This window comes from Eutrigla gurnardus, assembly GCF_963514095.1.
Source record: "Eutrigla gurnardus genome assembly, chromosome: 23".
Classification (NCBI taxonomy): domain Eukaryota; kingdom Metazoa; phylum Chordata; class Actinopteri; order Perciformes; family Triglidae; genus Eutrigla; species Eutrigla gurnardus.
The window spans coordinates 10,296,621-10,317,440 of record NC_139934.1 but is presented as its reverse complement, the minus strand read 5'-3'; the positions used below and the strand labels follow the sequence as shown (position 1 = coordinate 10,317,440).

Sequence of the window (20,820 nt, the reverse complement as noted above, 5' to 3'; positions counted from 1 at the left end):
GCGCTCTGGGAAGATGATCATTATAGGGAGCGCATAACTATATAGTAAAGGAATGTTAAAGTTAATAAAAGAGTTAATTCAGATTCCTCATTACGCACCACATGAATAGTTTGTACAGCTTGTTTCCATATTTCTATCTGGGGCTTTTGGTCCCTATAGTGACATCATAAATACGGGTCATTAAAAATCTCTCTATCTTAAGAGAACATCTCCGGACTATTTATTTTGATGGGGCAACTAAGCAACACGACAGTCCTCACTACGCCCTTTCTGTGACGTTCATGTGATATCTAAGACTTTCCGGCGCTGGCACGAGGACAGACTGTGAAGGCAGTCACATTATTTCCAGATGAGCTGCAGTGACGTCTGCTGGTCGGCAGGGGGGGCCACACACATCGATAGATAGATAGATAGATAGATAGATAGATAGATAGATAGATAGATAGATAGATAGATAGATAGATAGATAGATAGATAGATAGATTGCAACACATTACAGACAATCCAGTTGATCCGTTGTAATTACTTTTGTAATTTAGTGTCTGACAAGCACTCTGCGGTGATGATGACTAATAAGTGCAGGTGGCTTATTTAACGTTGCCTAACGTTTTAGTGGGCTTACCTGTGAGCTAAGAAGCCTCTTTCTACCAGAATAAAATAGTGTTTTTCATTATTAATTCTTATTTTTTTTATTTTTTTTTTTAACTTAGTATCTTAAAATCTGATCTAGTAAGTCTTAATTGATTGGCTTGTATATAATAATTTTGTTTTTATTTTAACATTTCTATATCGCCCCACTCATCATTTTCACTCAGTATTTTAAACATGTATCTCACTGTCTCCTATTTAACTTAATATATCATCTTTTCTTGAATACTATCTTGATTTAGAATTTTACCAATTTAACTCACAATTACTCACTTCTTAATTCTAACGTGTTCCTCTTTAACTATTTTCTTCTTCTTCTTGGCAGGAAGGAACTGATGCATCCTCCTTCACACCTCAACAACAATTAAAACAATGAAATGAAATAAAAAAAATCAGACCAGAGGTTGTCAGACCAGAATACACACCCAGTCTCTCTTCATGGGAAGCTTTACATTGACTGAAACTGAGCTGAATACACAAACAGCGAAAGGACAAAGTAACTGTATGAGTAGATTTCCATGATATAAATATTAAATTATAGGCGATTGAACGCGATAGATTCACCACGTATTTAGTTAAAAATAAATATTACTTTAAAACCACAATTTACCAGTAAGAAACCCGGAAATAGCATGAAGGGGGTTGTACCGCGCGTGTGTTTGTGTAGAGAGAGAGATAGAGAGACTACAGACAACAGTCGGCTCTCTTGAGGGGAAAACACATCAAACTAGCCGGCTTCCGATTCGATCTAAATCCTGAGTGAATATCGATCCGCGTTGATCAACCAGGAAAACTTTTTCCGCAGCGCGTTTTCTTTGTCTCTGCCGGATGAACCGGCGGGTGTAGAATAATCACGCAGCTGACGTTCATTCAGAAGCGCTGACAAGTCGTCTCGTGGCCACGGATGCGCGAGGGCAGATCGGGCTCGCGCTGTCTCCCCCCTTCAAAGGAGAGAGAACGAGCTGAAGCGCGCGAGCTGCGTTTGGGGGGGGATATACGACGACTTCTACCTGTGAGAGAAAACAGCCGAGTGGAAGAATGAGCCAAGCTGCCCGCTGCGGAGCCTCCGAACCCCAGGTTTAAGTGTCGTTCGCCGGGCTGCTGTCCACGTCCGGCTCCGGAGAGGAGAGAAAGAAGTAAAGCGTTTGTGGGAACTATAAAACGGAGGGATGACGGTCAAATTGGACTTTGAGGAGTGCTTGAAAGACTCTCCTCGCTTCAGGTAAGACTTCCACCTGAGCTTTACTGCCAAATAGTCATACAACATTAAAAAAAAGTCAGTTAATTTACCTCCTGGGTGGTTTAAAAGGTGGACAAGCATCATAAATCATACAAAAGCAATATTCACTTTAATTCCTGAACGTCTATATTGCACTAACTTCACGTTAGAGGCTTATCAGCCTGCAAAACATGGCTTTTTAACGCATTCAGTGTTTCTTAATCACATTCAGCAATTCCTCTGGCTCTAAGGCCAAGTCACGTCACTAAGTGTTGGTCAATAAGAGTAATGCACTACACATGCAAGCCTGGTTGCATTTTGACGTGTCATTGAAGCACAGGAAGCTCCTCTTGGCCCTGCTGTCGCTCATCTAAACACACCGGTGAGGGTATGGAGCTGTTGCTGCTGGATGGATCTCTGCCAGTCACTTAACTTGTTGTTCTGCCCTTTTGAGCTGCTTACCAGCTCACTTTAAAAGCCTCTAGAAAACCCTCATCGAAAAAAAAGCCTGCAGAGTCCCCAGCTACATGCCCTCCCACGGCCCTACAACCGGTCTTCTTTCGACAGAGTCAGCATCTGTTGTAATCAAAAGGGAAGTGTCGCTAAATTGGTTTTGCAAGCGGCCCAAGACGGCGTTGGGGCAGAGCTTGGGTGTGCCCTGATCGCTGCTGGCGTCCTGCCTGAGTCACGGCGGCTGGTGTCATCCCTGCCAGCTGATTTGGCATGTTTCACTCCAGAGTCTCAGCCTCTCTCTTGGCCCTGTTGACTTTATGAGGCCTGCACGGTGGTGGAAACTTTGAGCTGTGGCAGCTGCAGCGGCGAGGCCTCGTGTCAGGCGGCGAGCAGGGGGAAGGAATGAGGGGGGAAAAGGGAAGGAAAGTTATCTCTAGTGCATAAACACATGAGCAGGGAGCCTGTAAGAAGACAGAGGATGAAAAGACAAGACGACAGAATCCGCCGCCTCCTGTTGCTAGGTAACGGCAGGTTGGGAGGGCAACAGGAAGTGAGGCGAGATGTGCTGAGGTGATCGCAGCAGAGACAGGAAGTGTGGTGGTTTTTTTTATTCTGCGGGAGGAAACTTGGCCTCGGCTCCGTCTTGATTTTGCTTTTGTCTGCGACACTCAATCAGAGAGAGAAATGAAAATACGATGCTCCTCTTTAATGAAAGATACTTTCTTTCAGCCTCCTTTTGCTTCCCCGTCTCCTTGTCATTTGGTCGTGTTTCAAGAGGACGTGACCTCAGACTTCGGTTCAAACAGTAATAAACAGAAACACAAACAGTTACTGTGTGGCCAGGCCCCCTCTCTCCTCTCTCCTCTCTCTCTCTCTCTCTGTACTGTTGGTGGAAGGCAGCGGAAACCACATGGTCGGATCTGTTGGTCTGAGAAGAGACGACAGGCAGAAAGAGATACCGACTGTTACGCCAAAAGCTGACAAACTAGCCGTGTACAGGATTCTGAGACACATGTGTGAGATGTTTTTCGAGGGGAGCTACTCCACAAACACAACTTGAGGTTATTAATCCGTAACCGAATACTTGCCAGAGGGCCCGTCCTGCATCTTTTATACACTAAGCTCTGTTCAAACACAGAGACCTTTCTCTTTATTTTAAAACGCCACTCAAGACCGCAGGTTTTCTAAAAAAAAAACATGAAAACATGCAGCTTCATACATGCTGTAGCTTCATCGAAGCTTTGACTATACTGTGTTGTATGGACTCGTGTTTGAAAGCGTGAGGGGAAATGTGGTGGCAAACCGGGGTCAAATGATGTCATCTGGAAAAATTAATTATGTCATTAAAGTTGAAATACAGGCATCGTTTTGAACCTTGAAACATATCATAGTGCAGGAATATATAACAGGAATGTAAACACACCGGGGGGGTTCATGTGTTACTGTGGGTAAATAGAAAGTGACCTTTGACCCCGAGCTTCTGTGTGTCCGTTTCAGAGCTGAGATCGAAGAGGTCCAAAGCGACGTGAGCGAGCTCGAGACACGATTGGAAAAGGTGAGATTCACACTTCTATGACATACTGAGTCAGTGCTCTACTTTCTGAAATGTTTCCTCTAACACACACACACACACACACACACACACACACACACTCCCCATGAAGAGGCAGTGAAGTGAGAGGTGAGCGGCGCTAGTTGAGGTATTAACAGTTTTGCAGGAAGTTGCCGCAGGTGCTGCTTCCCCATCGCATCGTCCCACAGCGGAGAGAGAACTACCGTTTTATAACTCGTATTCCTCATTGCAGTGTTTTGTGTTCGTGCGCGTCGCAGTTTCGGATCATCTGATAGAAGGGGAACGCCTGTCGTCGTTTCTTTTCCGCGATTAAATAAAAACCAAGAGCACAAGAAACAAGACACGCTTTTCCTTGTGATTTAGGAAGCGAGTGATTTCTGTGTAGCAGCAGGGAGATGCTTTGATTGAAGAAAGAAACCGGACAAACTGGGTTCAAACCCCTCCGAGGCCGCTTTTATCTGCTCTGAGTCATGTGTCCTTGAGCAGAAAAGAAAACTGAACTATGACCTCTGACAAAGAGAGAGAAATGTCGCCGCTTGCATGCATGCATGATCCTGTTTTTTCTGTTTTTTGCGAAACATGGAATCATCATCAACTCTTACCAAAGTTCTTATTATTATTTCATTTTATATGATGATTATATGCTATGTAGGGTCGCCCATAAAGTTGGAATCATTTGCATATGTCTTATGTTGGTGGTTCTATTCAACGAGCAGTGGAATAACCCCATTGTTTTATTGTTATTCAGACCCATTGTGGTCAGCCTTTAGTCACCTCAAGTGTCTCTTGTTTGAGTCTCTGTGGATGAAATTGACCGCGGTGTTGCATGTTTGTGTCATGCAGCTTGTGAAGCAATGCCAGGCCATGCTGGAGGCCGGCAGAGTCTACTGCCAGACCAGCAAGAGCTTCGTCAACGGCCTCCGGGATCTGGGAAACCACTGCTCCGGGGACAACACCATGGAGGTGAAAGGAGCTAAGATTTAACAAAAAAATAACAACAAATAAAGATTTGATGAGTCTAATCTATGACGTCTATCCTGCAGGAGTGTTTGGACAAATTTTCCAAAAAGCTGTCTCTGATCTTGGAGGCTCAGGGGGTGAGTCTGAACCACTATCTCCATTCCTGTCAGGTTATCAGCCGCAGCATGCGGTCGGACAGGGCTGCAGCACGTTGAACACATTTGACATTTAGCAGACCTGTGCTCGGTGTGATGCATTTATCTCTGTCACGTTTTCCCTTTTTAGGAAGTGATTGAGACCACACAGAAGTCGGTGAAGACAAAGCTGCAGAACTTTGTGAAAGAGTGAGTGGCATGCTCCCTTAAAGGTCACAAACATTTGTCCCGTAAGGGTGAAATGCATTGGAATACATTTTCCCATCCCGTCTCCTAGGGATGTGCGTCGCTTCAAGGACGTGCGCAGCAAGTTTGAGCGCAGCAGCGAATGCCTGGAGGGGGCACTGGTGAGGAACGCTCAGGCCCCGCGGGGGAAACCACACGAAGTGGAGGAGGCGAGCAACGCGCTGCTCAACTCACGCAGGACCTTCCGGTCCGGGGCTCTGGATTACGTCCTGGAGGTGAGAAACGATACTGCATGAAGGAAAACTACTGGATCACTTTTGTGTCGGGTTACAGGAAGTTAAGTCACCGTCTCACCTTGCACTCCATCTTACCAGGAACTCCTCATAGTTTAGCCTTTTCTAAGGCAAAAATAAACGCGTCCACCCCTCCTCAATTTTGTACAAGCCTAGCTCCATCCTCCCTTGGCCTGCCTGCTCTCTCTGGGCCAAAGCAGCTTTGTTTGACCTTTTTTTTAATTTAATTTAAAAAAAAATGTCAATGCTTTTTCTTGTCCTTGACTATTGATTGTCATAAGTGCAATAATAATAATAATAATAATAATAATAATAATAATAATAATATCCATCTCCCTGCACCGGTGTGAGTGCAGGCTGATACAGGGTTTACTTCAACATGGAATACATATGTTAGAGAACAAACATCCCAGTCTGCCAGTAGAAGTTCAAAGGATGAAAACCAGTCGCATAACCAGCGCATTCAGGTACCAGAAACCAGCCGGGATAAGACACACAACAGCACGTCTAATTATAGGTGGTGCTTTTGGTGTTTTGAATGATAACAGGTTTTGCCTCGGGGCTGCTCTCCGGCTCTGCGGCTTCCCAAAGTTCAACAGGACGATGAGTTTTTTTCTTTCCGGTTATGGAAACATGAAGACCGTCTCAAACCACTGCCTCTTTTCCTTTCAGATCAACGTCATCGAGGCCAAGAAGAAGACCGACATTCTGATGGCGGTGAGTTCATGTTGACCTATTTTTACGTTTGCAATGTTGCTTTTGTTATTGCATGGTGTCTACCTCCTTTTTTTTTTTTTTTTTTTTTTGTAAATACTTTCTCATGCTTCCTGTCAGATGTTGTCACTGATGGAGGCCCAGGCTCAGCTCTTCCAACACGGCCACCAGTCTCTCTCAGACCTGGACGAGTATCGCCGGAAACTGAATGAAGAGGTAACCGCCCGAAATCAAATTAAATCAAAAAACAAATAAGAGCCTAATATTCAGTGTCACAAGACGACGTCACGCTTTCATCGTGACAGGAAAAAGTGTGTGACAACAGGAAACACTTCACATGGCGGCGTGTGTGTCTGTGTGTTAGTTCCTCCTCTTTGACCGTCCAAAATGGGGGGGGAAATGTTTTTTGCAACCTTGAACATCAGCAGGATTATTGTTTCGTTGCTAAATGAAAAAGAATAATGAATGACAATCAAACCGCACAAAAGCTCTTTCTGTTTCAACAAGAAATGACAGGAAGGAGATGAGAGAGGGACGCAGTAGTCATAATAATAATGATATAATATTAATATACTGAACACACACCAGGGTTGTTTCTTCACTTTGACACAGGATGTAGGAAGAGGTTCAACACTTCCTACTTCCTGTTTCCTGAAGAGCAAAGACTGCAGAAGCGATAACCTACTCTGAACTTCGTCTGTCTTTCTTACGAGGCAAACATGTTAGAGAGGAAAGGGAAAGGAAACGGGGGGAAAGTTGTCCTTGACTTCTAAACAACAACTAAATAGGCACCAGTAGAAATGCCAAATGCACTTAAAGTCCCACGTCCATGCATTATATTGAGTTATGGATTGGTTAATGTAAAAGAGCAGCTCAAGTAAGTGATAAAATGTTGGCAATTAGCCTGCTGATGTTTCATTGATCGGCAAATGAATCCGGGAGCTTAATAGATTATACATAACCCTTGATGGCGAGTTATTATTCCTGGAATAGTGCTCATCATTTAATAATCAATATTTGTGTCTGTAGAATGATGTCTGTGTGTCTCTCTGTTTTAAAAGCACACTCAGTTCGTCCTCAACTCCGCCCGGGAGAAGAGGGACATGGAGCAGAGACACGCTGCCATCAAGCAAAAGGTGAATGCATTAACAAGAAAAATTCTTCATAAATGTCTTAGAAATTAATTTTTTAAACCACAACTGCAGGAATAGATCATTAGGAGTCGTTTTGCTTCCACAAAGTAACTTTTTGACATGTCTCCAGGACGTCTCCTATGACGACTCCATCATGGATTTCAAGGCCGACGCAGCGAACGGGATCGCCATGGAGGGATACCTCTACAAGAGGGCCAGCAACGCCTTCAAGACCTGGAGCAGGTCCAAGTCGTGTCCCTCCGCACGTCTCACTAAAAGGACTCAAATGTCCAGAGATCCTTTCTTCTTCTTTCTTCAAGGCCCGACTTTGACCTTTTCTTATTCTTTCTCCTTCCTAGGCGTTGGTTTTCAATTCAAAAAAATCAGCTGGTGTATCAGAAGAAATTCAAGGTATATTTTCGATAAATGTCACTATATTTTAAATGTACAAAGTACACATATATGCGTAATAACAGTCCGGGTCATGTGTGTTTCCGGTCTCTAACAGGAGCAGCCCACCGTGGTGGTGGAGGACCTGCGTCTCTGCACGGTGAAGCCCAGCGCGGAAAACGAGAGACGATTCTGCTTTGAAGTGGTCTCCCCGTCAAAGTGAGTGTGTGTGTGTGTGTGTGTGTGTGTGGGCGAACATGCATACGTGTTTTTAAGCAGATTACAGTGTCCTGCAAAAAGGTGTCCTCACACATGTGTGTGTGTTTGTGTAGGTGTTGTTTGTTGCAAGCGGACTCTGAAAGGCAGCAGCAGGCGTGGATCAGTGCCGTCCAAAACAGCATCGCCTCAGCCTTTCAGGAGCACAGAGAGGACTCACACAGCCCGGTGAGCACACACACACACACACACACACACACACACACACACACACACACACACACACACACTTTTTTTGTCTGCATTTTTCAGTGGGAGTTTAATCCGAGGAGATACAGAGGAAGTTGCATGCCTTTGTGCCTCTCCTCATTCCTGTGTGTATATTTATACATATATATATATATTTATATGTGTGTGTGTGTGTGTGTGGTTATCAGAGACAGCGCTGCAGCTCAGTGTCGGCAAGCAGTTTGGGAGGAGGTGGAGGCGGAGGGGGAGGAGGAGCGGATCAGGAGAACAAGGGATGCAAGGCGCTGGAGGAGGTCCAGGCAATCCCGGGGAACAAGCAGTGCTGTGACTGCGGGGAGCCGGGCCCTGATTGGGCCTCCATCAACCTGGGCATCACGCTTTGCATCGTCTGCTCGGGAATACACCGGTGCGTACACACACACACACACACACACACACACGCTTGGCTGGGAGCCTCAGCTTTAATGGTTTCCTCCTCTGAACAGGAGCCTGGGAGTCCATTTCTCCAAAGTCCGCTCCCTCACCCTGGACTCCTGGGAGCCGGAGCTCATTAAGGTAAATTCAGCTACAAAACCTCAGTGCTGCAACAAGGAGTTAAATAAATAGTGCTTAAATACGTCAAAACATTTCTAATTCCTTTTGCTTTCTTTAGTTGATGTGTGAATTAGGAAACACGGTGATCAACAGGATCTACGAGGCCCGGATCGACGAGATCACCATCAAGAAGCCCCACCCCTCCAGTCCCAGGTACCAACTAACACACATGCAGCTTGGGTTACTCCTCATGTGTCTTTGGCTTTAAAGTTCATATTTTGAGCAGAAAGTCAACTTTAGAAAGGTTTATTAAAATGAAGATGCGATCCAAATGAGAATATTATATCATGATGCTCATTGTAAGAGTGCCGATCACAGCCTCTACAGGCCAACCACCTCCATATCTTGGTTTAATAGAAATATGTGGTTAAGTAGGCGGTCTTTCTCTGTAGAAATTCTATGTCATTTTTGTTTGCAGTGCACTTTGTGATCATCGGTATTAGGGTCTACTGTATGAGATGATGGTTCACCACATATATGTGGGACAACCATGATCGTGTGTGTTCGTGTGCTAAAGAGAAATGAATACGGCTGGAAAATCCCACTGAAGGGAAATCAAATTCTCCAAAAAAGAAAGGAAAAAAGAAAGATTCTGCTGAAGGAAAATCAATCCAGATGTGAAACAAAAGATTAAAGACATCATATGGGATTAAATTCCTACACATGTATAGAAGATTACGATTCATTTTTCACGTTTGGAGCTCCATAATAAAACACGCTCGTCTTCCTTGGAACTTATTTTGAAATGATGGTGACGATTTTCCGGCTGTTTATTGAGCTGTGGATACATGACTCAGAAATCAGCAGATAAAACACAAAAAGGAGCACACTCCTCATCTCCTCCTGCTGTCATATTCCTGTCATTACATACAGGTTTACTTCTGCCTATTTGCACAGAATATTTACACGTATGCTCCCCGAGGTTTACGTGTGTGGAGAAGATCGACGGTTCGAGCTGCTTTAAAAATCTGCAAAGATCTATGTGGATTTACAGATTGTAAATTCGCCTTCGACTCTCTTTACTTATTTGTTTCCGACTTCCTCTTCTTCTCTCCGTTGTGTCGCAGCAGACAGGAAGTGCCACAGGTACATGACACACATGATTAATGTTGTGACTTGCTGTGAGGCTGCATGCTTTCTGCAGCATGAGCTTTCAGTCTCGTCTCGTCTGGTTATTCGAATCCTACTTTTATTATTTTTTTCCTTTTGACATATTGACATCTTAACTTCTTGACATGGATTTGTTTGTTAAGCGGTTTACATGTGTGCTGTTAGAGCTCTTTGTGACTTAATTTACGACTTAATTAAAAGACGGCGAGCGCCTCGGGGACGTGTGAGAAAGCATTCTTGTCTCGCAGCTGCACAAGCAAGTCGCGGAGTCAAACTGGGGACGAGTAGAGCCGGATTCGTACTCACAAATACAGCCCTGCATGTCAGCTTCTTCTCTTATGTTGCCTATGTGAGGTGATGGCAGGAGAAAAATGAATTCCCTCCTTATTCTTCCCCCTAATCGGTCATTTTTCCGTCCCTCAGAGCAGACAAGGAATCTTGGATCCGATCGAAGTACGTGGAAAAGAAGTTCATCCAGAAGCTCCCGGAGACCGGCAGGAACCCTCTACTGAGGAGGACCAGCGCCAGGAGGGACCGAGCCGGCACGCAGGACCGGACCGTGCAGCGGCCTCCGCTCAAACCCAAACCCAACCGAGCCACGCTACCTCGGGTCACAGGTAAACAGACAGAGAGAGAGAGAGGCCTGATGGATGGAAACCAGCTGGTTGTCGAGGAGTTAATTTCTCTTCATCCTCCTGCTGATGTCAGCGGAACGGAAACACACCCACACATTCACGTAATCCACAGAAGTTGGTGATCCAGCAGAAGTTGGTAATCCTAAGGGCCGTGTGTGTGTGTGCGTGTGTGTGTGTAGCAGTCAGCAGGATAAACCAGTAATCGTGCCTCCCTCTCTCTTTTCTCAGGGTTGAGCCCCAGTGACCTTGTCCAAAAGAACAATACACACAAAGGTGAGATAAAACCTGCACACGCACACTTCTGCATGCGTCCCACCTGACGGCAAACACAGGCTTGTGCAACGTGTTCAACGTCAGCCTTAAGCCTTAAAGTGACCCGTCTTCTCCCCTCAGATGTGGACGAGGAGGAAGAGGAGGATCTGAGCGGCCTGCACCCCGGGGCGCTGCTGTACCGCTCGGCAGCCCTGCAGAACTTCCCCGTCATGGCCGACGCTCTGGCCCACGGGGCCAGCGTCAACTGGGTGAACGCGGCCGAGGAGTCCAGCACGCCGCTGATCCAGGCCGTCTCAGCGGTGAGGAGAGCGTTCCATTAAGTGTGATGTTAATATTGAGGCTTCGACCTCCTCACCTCTCCTTAAGCACCACCGTCAGGTGCTATTTACCTTCCAACACTTAGTGGAGCTTTACACAGCGATCGGAAATCTCTGTAGCATCACCTTAACAAAAGGTTAACAAAGTGGGTCACGAACGTTGTGTGTGTTAAAAATGTATAAATGGAAACTCACATTCCTGTTTTCTGACCAGAACGCGTTGGCGGCCTGCGAGTTCCTGCTGCAAAACAGTGCCAACGTCAACCTGGCGGACAGCAACGGGCGAGGACCGCTTCACCACGCCACTATCCTGGGTCACACCGGGTAGGACACACACACACACACACACACACGCACACACACACACACACACACACACACACACACACACACACACACACACACACATGCATACTAACGGTCACAATTCATAGAAAAACTGCCCACAAAAGGCGACACAATGTGACTTTGACTTTTTGAGCATCAGAGATCTTTGTGCAGTGGACGTGATTTATGGGTATTGTATTTTCCAAAGGAATGTTGTTGTTTAAACGAAAAGGAACAGAACGCAGATAACGTGGCGCCCGTTATTTCACCACGTTGTACCTGAACTGGTTATCAGAAAGTCAAGTCAGAATCGGTCTAATCTCGTCTGGCCCGGGTCACATGGCAGACCTGTGAAGGTTGGAGCGTAATTTAGATTTTATTTTTACACTACATTGAAGAGCAAGGTATTCAAGAGAACAGGTATCTAACCTGTGGCTTATTCATTCATTTCAAGGAGAAAAGTAGGAACTAAAAATGTGCATTTCCTCTTGATTTGAGGAACCATAAATATTAGGAAAGTCTGTCCAAAGTTGAATTAAAAAAATGACTGTGACTCTTATTGTTTAAGGGGGAAAACGTTTTCATGCACTGGTCAGTTTTGATCTTCTTTTAGACTGGTAGAATATAAAAAAATCAAAATACACATTTGGGTGTTTATGTTTGTGTTTAAATTCACCAAAATGTAGCATTATATTGTTCCTTTGCATATTTAAACAAAACATTTCAGAGAAACCTTGTTAGTAATCAATTGGGGGAAGTTTCATGGGGATATAAGACCTACAGAAGTGAAGAAGTAAAGTTCCCTGAAATGGTTTTTGAACCTGGAAAAGTTCCCGGCTGCAAAACAAACCCTGTTGTTGTTGTTTTGAACACACTTTTATGCATTACTTGTTGTTTTCCAGGTTGGTTTGCCTCTTCTTGAAGCGAGGAGCAGACTATAACGCTAAAGACAAGACCCAGAAAGACCCCATAACTATCGCCGTGGACACGGCCAACGCCGACATCGTCACCTTGTGAGTGTTTGAGACGAGGAGCGATCCATGTGGCGATGTGATCCGGTCGAACGGCGGCAGCTTTTCTAACGGATCTTCTTCTCTTGCAGGCTGCGGATCGCCAAGATGAACAAGGAGATGCGGGAGATGGACGAGGCGTTTGGCCATTCAGGTCACTCGGGGGGGCAGGGGTCTGGGGGTTTATTAGGTGGGACGGGAGGGGGGCGGGCCCACACCAGGAAGAGCCTCCAGGCTATAAAGAACCATATAAGTGGCTGGGCGCTCGGGGGCCAAAATGATTAGTGGAGATGGAAATCAGCTCAGGACGAGAGACGAGCTTGTTTTGGGTTATTAGAAATCACTGGTTTTGCAGTGGTCATGTGGTGTTTATCTGCAGCATCTGCACAGAAACCGTCCTGGCCTTCCATTCGAGGGGAAGCGTGCGTCATCACTTCTGAAAAACTGCCGTCATTGAGAAAGAATTGTATTCTTGTAAACCAAGAGAGAGCCACGGTACGACCGCGTAAAGGTGGGGTCTGGAGGACATAAGTGAGAGCAGAAGTCTTACATCAGCGAGGACGGGGAAATGTCTTGTAACACCAAAGTCCACGTTGCACTTTGAATTACAAACGCCTGCACTTTGAACCCCCCCCCACAATGCATCTGTCCATGCTGTGTCATGCATGTGGGTGTTTCCAATGTTGCATAACAGGTTTAAGAACATGGAGAACTTTTTACTCATATATGGTATATTTGGGATATATTTCTGTTTGTATGTACAGTGTTCTGGCTTTATCAGATTTTTTTTTTTTTTATTGTTTATCTGTGTATTGGGCATCCTTTTTCAGTCCAGTTATGTAAGCTAAATTCAACGTGGTTCGGTCCTCAGGGATCTATTTTTTTAAATTCCGCTATTCTGTGAATAGAGATGCAGTTTATACTCATTTTACATGTTTTTTATCAGAATTTCTGTGCTGCAGGACTTTTAAGGTTGACTGTTTGTTTGCATTTTGTCATGTGGCTCCTTTTTCAAGCTGTCCATTCTTTCATGACTGTCCTTTAGTGGCTACAAAGGCTTTTTTATTATTATTTTATGTTGTATAAGCGGTATTGAATTCCGGTTTCAGTCATGAAGGAATGGAATCGTGATGCTTTTTTTTTTTTTTGTCTGCTTGAAACAAACTGCTGGTCAGTATTTGACGTGCTGTGCTTTATCACTGTGTGTCTTTGTCGTGCCTTTCTGCCTTCTGCCTCCCGCTGAGATGTCCCGCTGGTCTCAACTGCTTGTGCAGTGTGCCACCTGCTGCAAACCCAGAGGTAAAGTGCATGTGCACGCCCTGATGTGTGTTTTGATCCGTTCATGCTTCTTGCTTTAGGGCCCAGGACTTTTTTTAAAAATGTGTTCAGGAAATCGTTCCCGTCTGTCCTCTCCGAAATGATGATGATGACACAGCTGTGTCTCATTAGAAGAAAGCCAAGAATTCAGTAATACTCTTTAGAATAAATAAATGCTCATGTGTTGTTTGCTGGTGTCTTCCAGGTGATGAGACCTACCAGGACATCTTCAGAGACTTTTCACACATGGCCTCCAACAACCCCGAGAAGCTGAAACGCCGCAGTGCAGACCCCAAATCTTAAATCAGCCCTCCTCTTCACCTCCACAGCTCGATGACGCGTTTCACACAACACGTATAGGAGACATGCTAGCATCCGACTCACAGGCATACAGACGCCCCTCTCTCCTGGCTACCTGCCACATGTTCTGTCATCGCTCAGCTGGTGTTGACTTCAGAGGGGGTGAACGCTCGCAAAACAAGGAATTCTTTGTGTGAACACGTCAGAGCAGAACAATTGCGTCCGAGCTGGGAACACTGGAGCAGCTTTATGAAACCAGCATGAGGTGTCTATGTGTAGCAGAGGGTAAGGCCGTCACTCAGCCAAGACTTCTTAATTAAATCTGGGGTTTTTTCTTTTTTTTAAACCAAAAGGGCTGTGTTTTTGATTTCCTGTGTTACATGGGAAACGTGTTTGTTGGAAATGGACATATTTGTCGCAAAGATTATGAACTCTTTTGCATCAAATTTGTGTTTTTTTTGTGTTTTTTTTTATATTTGGGACGTTTCTAAACAGCGGTCATGTCTGTTCAACATTGTGAGGTACTTGAGATTTTGTATCATGATCAAATAAACTGCAAAACTTACATTTATTTATGTTGAGTTTTGAACTATAATTGCATGTCTCGGTTCATGTTTTAACAGTTTTGCTGTCGTGAGTGCGCATCGCCAGCAGAGGGAGCTATTTTTTATTTTTTGGAATAAAAAAAAAAAAAAAAGTAAGTTCTGCCTGATCTTCAACACAGGAACTAAAAGTAAAAGACAAAACCAACATTTTGATTTTTAATTGTGTGTACAAAATATCACATTTTTCCATAAAAGTGTTGCAGCTTGGGTGGGTTTGAGTGGTAATTTAATTAGGAGTCAGCACTTTTTTTGCATTGAAACGCAGCCAGCGGGTCACAGTGACCCTGCTGTCTCTCCTGCTACGCTGACATTCATGTCAGCTGATTTACAAAAGGCAGTTAACGGTTACAAATAGTACAAAAATGCTTAAGCAAGTAATGATTAGATCATTTAAAATTGCACTTGAGTTTGAATTCTTGCCTAGCGACATGAAAAGCAAACATCCTGAGGCTGAGAGAGAGTTTTTCTGGGAACGGTGCTGCTCTTTTTTTCTAGCTATCAGAGGGGTGCGGTTAATCATTAAGACCTTCTGTAAATGTAATAGGCAGTGTTCCAGCAACAGAAGAAGATTTCACATTTAACATTCACACAAACTAAAAGAAAAGATAAGTGTTCTCAGTTTCAAGTATGCAGAAAAACTAATAATAAACTCAGAAAGCAACCACACATCTGTACGTTGCTAGTCTTTAAATGCCCAGAAGGTGTCGTGCTAAACATTAAACTGAGGTTAGGAGGTGTAACAGGGTGAGGAACTCACTGGCCCCTTTATTCTGGCGGAGGTTTCACAGGAAGCTCCATCTTCTTTGGGTCTGACTCTTGAGGTATAGAAGTTGCAATTGGCGGGTTCTTCAGGTAGGCGACGTCATCACACCGGAGAGGAACCCTTAACTGGCACGGCCTTGTAGATCAGCGGTTCCTCCGCCGGGACGATCGTTAACTCCTCCACGGCTGCCGTCGGAAGGCGAGCGATGCATGTGCTCCAGTTCTGGAAGTAAACCCTCGTCTGTGCTGTCAGGCGGGCGCCGCTGAGGAGGCGGTGGGTCCGTGCAGGAGAAGTAGTGAGGCAGGGTGGCGATGGTCAACGTGCTGAGGATGAGGAAGCTGCCCGCCATCGCGAAGGAAGCGATGTAGTTTCCCGTGACGTCCTTGAGCAGCCCTGGAGACGGAAAGAGAAAATATACTCAAAAGGGGGATGAAGATGCTGCAGAACTTGAACTGAATTCAGAGAAAACAACAGCAATGTGTACTAGAAGCCCCGATTACACAATCAATCTTCAACGGGGTTCCGCAGGGTACCTGCAGGGGTCCCCTAAATTATTTGATCCCACACTTTCTTTCTTCCAAAAATGTAAAAATGTCCAAAAATACACATCAACATGAATACAACATATAATAAGTAAATGTAAATGTTGTCATGATCAATGTTTTCATCATTACAAAGTACTTTTATATGGCATTTTAGGCTGCATTACACATTATTATTGACAGCATTTTATAGGATATCTAATCTGCTTTATTGGTGTTCAACAGAGGAGCTCCTTATTTTATTATTATGACTTTCGTTTGATACGGACAGGCAAGTTCTTAAAGGGTAAGTTCAACTAAATTATCTATGAAAGAAACAAACCATTAGTGAGATATTTGTATCCACATGTTCACAGAGAAGGGGAAGTGTGGAGAGACTCTGAGGACTGAACTTTTTTCACCTGTCCAACACAGGTGAAACTAATTATGCTGCTGGAGCAGAGCCATCGTCTACTTGTCTCTGCATGCTACGACGAGTCCACGAGTCCAGCTTCAGTGTGTTAACTTGTGTGTATTTTATGGCCCTTTAGATAACATGAAACACTGATGTTTGTCTGAAGGCACCAGCCGGCTCCTCCCACATACGAGTACCTGACAGCGGGGTCCCCAGCAGTCCCGCGCAGCTCTCGATGAGCTGCAGCAGTCCGAGGCCTCCCATCATGCGCTCCACGCCCACGATCATGGGCACCACGGCGAAGACCAGCGAGGTCAACGCCCCGGAGCAGAAGCCGTAGAGGAGGCTGATCGCCATCAGCGCGGCGTAGGAGCCGGACAAGGAGCTCACGGGCAGCAGCATGATGAACACGCCCGCCAGACTCGTCCACAAGGTCAGTAAGTGGACGAGCCGGAAGTGACGCAGGTCCGCGAACCAGCCGGACACGATGCGGCCGGCGATGTCCGTGGCGCCGGCGGCCGACATGATGAAGGCGGCTTGGTACTCGGAGAAGCCGACGTGGCGGCTGTGGGCCACCAGGTGGAAATACGGCACGAAGTAGCCGACGTTCAGGAGGGTGATGGCGAGCGCGTAGGTGACGTAGGGCCTCTCGGCGAGCAGCGGCAGCTCCAGGTAGGAGGAGATCCGGTGAAGCACGGCGACACACGATGGCTTGTCCTCTGAATCCACCTGGAGGAGGGGAACAGGAGCTTCACTTTGCATGTTCATGTCAGGAAACATGGTACTGAATTCTCTCCTGTGTATCTCTAAAGACGGCAGTGTTTCGTCCCACCTTTGCCGGGGCTTTAGAGCGCCGCCGTGGTCGGATGAGGGCCCCACAGGGCACGATGTTGAGGCTGAGGCCCCCCAGGATCAGCAGGGCCCCTCGCCAGGCGTACATCTCCACCAGCAGCTGGAAGAGCGGGTTGAAAGCGAAGGAGGACAGGCCGATGCTGGCGAACGCCAGTCCCAACACCAGGGTCCGCCGGCGAGTGAAGTTAGCCATCACTGTCGCCACCATGGGGGTGAAGACGAGGCCCCAGCCCAAACCTGGAGGGGAGGGGCCACTTTGATCACCAATTCACAAGGGTTCACAGTCAACTAGGTCGACAAAGATGACCTTTACAAAGCATCTGAAGGGTCAGTGACGGGGTTACCTGAAATAACACCCATGGTGAGGTAGAGGTGAACGAGACAGGTGGCCTGAGAGGCGAGTATGAGTCCGAGTCCAGCGAGGCAGCCCCCCGTCATCACCACCACCCGGGCATCGTACGCGTTGCACAGCGCCGTACCCAGAGGACCTGCAAAACAAACATCCTTAGCTCAACGCCAAAGAACGACGGGCAACTCACTGACGACACGTGCATCCCATCGGCAAGAAGAACAGCTGATAACATGTTGAACAAATCTTCATTTTATACCCATAATGTCCAACTTCCCAGTCCGTGTCCCCGTAAACATCTCTAGGTGTCCAGCGTGAGTTTGTAATGAGTGACCCATCAGTGCTTGTTAAAGGGTCAATGAGTTGCAGCGGCTTTTTCCGCAGACAAACATCTTTTACGAGGGCTCAGAAGTGTAAAAAACGTAACATAGAGCTCGACTCACTGAAGAACTGCTGCGCCGCCACGCCCGTGGACGAGATCCAGGAGATGGCCTGAGCGCTCTCCTCAAAGTACTGGACAAACTCCACGAAGAAGATCCCCAGGCTGCGCATCAGGCCGAACACGAGGCTCGTGCTGACGAAGAGGGCGCCGACCAGGACCCAGCCCCAGCCGCCGTCCGGGCCCTCGGGGTCCTCGTCCTGGCTCTCTCGTTTGGGCTTGGCGGTGGTCATGTTGAAAGTGGAGAATCAGCTGTAAAAGTGAAATAGAAACGGAGTGAGGAGGGCGGAGTATAAAGGAAGTGCAAGTGACAGCTCTCTTCCCTCGGCGCAGGACGAGTCTCAGGTATAATAATAATGATTAACTTCCCGGGGGCCAATAGATTCCTTGGTGTCGGTGTAACTAGGTCACTTAACTTGCCGAACGGGCCACGCTGACATGATGCCAGTGTCATTCGGCTTAAGTTGTTTCTCCATTTCTAGCATCAAAATGACCTGAAACTCAGCCACATGTAGGCCAAACTTACATGTTTATGACTCCAGTCAAATGCACCATATTGAGTTTCTTCTTATCACGTGTATTTCAACATCAGCAAAAAGCTGCAGGAGAATGTAGGGTTTCACACGGAGGTCATGTGATCTCTTTATTTTCATTAAATCCACCCTCGTGCACAACACCGGAAACCAACAAACCATATAAGGATGTTTGATTAATGAGTCTGGAGACGAATTAGAAATATATATTGATTGCATGATCCTGCCGCATGCACGAGCACACGCACGCGCAAACACGTGCATGAAGCCCCGGCTTTCCTCCAAGCAGCTGCAGCCTCGTCTTGATCATGATTAATTACACATGAACAAGAAGGCAGACGCGGGAACGCGCACCGGAACAGTGCATGTGGTCTTTCTTAATATTAATTCCGCGTGACGTCGGCTTCACACTGCGCTTGCGCACTTGCCATCGCACGGTTTTGTATGATTTTGTAATGTAATTAAAAAAAAAAAAGTCCTCCGCTGTAAATAACGGGGTCTTTGCTGGAGCGGGATGAGTGACGTCGACGTAACGTTTACTGTGCGAAATTAACCGGCGCGTCACCAACCGGCATGTTGGCGACGTCCGTTAACGTTACCGGTGAATCCGTTTAAAGCTCGGCAGCTCTCACCCTCGGTCCGTCAGCTCCCTCCGCGGCAGCACATGGTCCACGGTGTCCCGGTTCACGGTGGTCAGCGGCAGAATGACAGCAGGGCTCTCTGTGACGTCACCACCTCGAGCGGCAGGGGAAAGTTCAACAACAGTCTCAGTACACGTACCCGCGCGCAGTCCTCGCGGGGGCGCGCACATTCTGCCTATATAATGCCTGGATAATAATAATATATTAAAAAAAAAACTGCGTGCGTTCTGAGTTTAAAGTAATTTAATATGTAAAAAGTTCAGTTTTGTAGTTTTATGACAGTTTTCTGTCTCTGTAAAAGTGACTTGTAACTACACATTTCTGAGCAAAACATTTGTTTTTATTTCATTTTTAATGTTTATTGGATTTTAAAGAAATAAGGACTATAAAACAAAACACACAAGATAAACACAGTACAACAAAAAAAGGGGAAAAAAATAGGTCTTAATAAAACAAAACCCTATTCATCATGTTCTCATATGAATATATAATAAATATTTTCTGTGGGCGATCTGTTGCTGAATGTGGGCAGCACATGACTGGAGGATTGGGTGACAACCTAGAAGAGAAAGGAGCTTTTTTGATTAGGAAAAAAAAAACATGAATGCAGAGCTTGAGGCAATAGAACATGAACTCAGAAATAACTAAGAAGAGCTAAGATCCCTGGTTGAAACTTACTTTAATGAGCACCAGAAATAACTCATTATAATCTCACTTTGTTCTCTCATGACTTGTTTAAGTCGTCCAACAGGTTTTCATTTTAATCATGTATTTACAGATCAGTGTGCATACAAGCAATAACACCAGAGGAGTAAGGAGGTGAGGCAGATCCAACACGTTCATGTGTTTCCACGAGTCTGCCACTAGAGGGAGCCAACCACAAGGTCAGACACTGCTTTTTGCCTTATCACTCCAGGTTTATTATGTTTTATCTATCAGAATGGTATGTTTATCAGTTCAGCAGCAGATAATGTTTTATAAAACTGCCTTTATCTATTTTAAAGTACTTTTTTTAAGTAATAACAGAGTATTTGTGGTTGTGTTTTGACCCAGTCTTGACGAAGAGGCCCCCTGTGTCACATCCATCCGTCAGCGACCCCAGCTGACTGTCACCGTCAGGTTATGCCTTATTATTTCAGCTGATGGTTTGCTTACATGGTGCATATTCCTCGTGTAATCTTCTGCTTCGTACACTGATGGGAGCTTAAACTTGGAGAAGAGCGATGAAGGACGTGAACCCTGAAGGAGGGTCATGCGAGGGGAAAAGCCCTGTCATAGGTTTAGTTTTTTTTCGGTGGAGGAGGGTGCAGATTGGAAAGTCCCTTCAGACTTCCAATGTTTGTCTGCTGAGCACGGACAATAAGCCCAGCTAGCCACAACTCATCAGGGAGCAGGAAGCAAAGGGGGGGGAGGCAGAGGGTGGGAGAGTTCAGCCAGAGTCTGCAGACCCCTCTAACCCCCCCCCACACAGTCGCCCCTCACCTCCAGGAAGCAGCAGCCGGCTCACACGCGTGTTGTCGGCTGGTAGTGTGAGCACCCGGTACCAGGGACCTGGAGGAAACAGGTGCCCTCGGCCCTCATTGTTTCCACAAAAGCTACCGAAAAACAAAATCTGGAAAAACGGCGGGAC

At 45.9% G+C, this 20,820-nt stretch overlaps 2 protein-coding genes across 2 annotated transcripts; one reads left to right on the top strand and one right to left on the bottom strand.

The window, feature by feature from the left end:
- Window positions 1-1,317: 1,317 nt before the first annotated feature.
- On the top strand, window positions 1,318-14,663 carry acap1 (ArfGAP with coiled-coil, ankyrin repeat and PH domains 1). Its single transcript, XM_084003637.1, has 23 exons — window positions 1,318-1,870; window positions 3,818-3,875; window positions 4,737-4,856; window positions 4,937-4,990; window positions 5,139-5,197; window positions 5,286-5,469; window positions 6,160-6,204; window positions 6,322-6,417; window positions 7,263-7,337; window positions 7,465-7,577; window positions 7,694-7,745; window positions 7,843-7,943; window positions 8,057-8,168; window positions 8,378-8,595; window positions 8,675-8,744; window positions 8,842-8,936; window positions 10,317-10,510; window positions 10,757-10,801; window positions 10,922-11,100; window positions 11,333-11,442; window positions 12,348-12,458; window positions 12,548-12,609; window positions 13,978-14,663. Exons 1-23 carry the CDS (start codon window positions 1,818-1,820, stop codon window positions 14,073-14,075), a joined length of 2,304 nt encoding a protein of 767 aa, XP_083859763.1. The 5' UTR covers window positions 1,318-1,817; the 3' UTR covers window positions 14,076-14,663.
- A 182-nt stretch (window positions 14,664-14,845) lies between these two features.
- On the bottom strand, window positions 14,846-19,343 carry slc16a13 (solute carrier family 16 member 13). The gene is made up of 6 exons (XM_084003640.1): window positions 19,182-19,343; window positions 18,021-18,268; window positions 17,573-17,716; window positions 17,209-17,465; window positions 16,574-17,105; window positions 14,846-15,833 (listed from the first exon to the last, which is right to left on the bottom strand). The coding sequence occupies exons 2-6, from the start codon at window positions 18,247-18,249 to the stop codon at window positions 15,562-15,564; spliced, it is 1,434 nt and encodes a 477-aa protein (XP_083859766.1). The 5' UTR covers window positions 18,250-18,268; window positions 19,182-19,343; the 3' UTR covers window positions 14,846-15,561.
- Window positions 19,344-20,820: the final 1,477 nt, after the last annotated feature.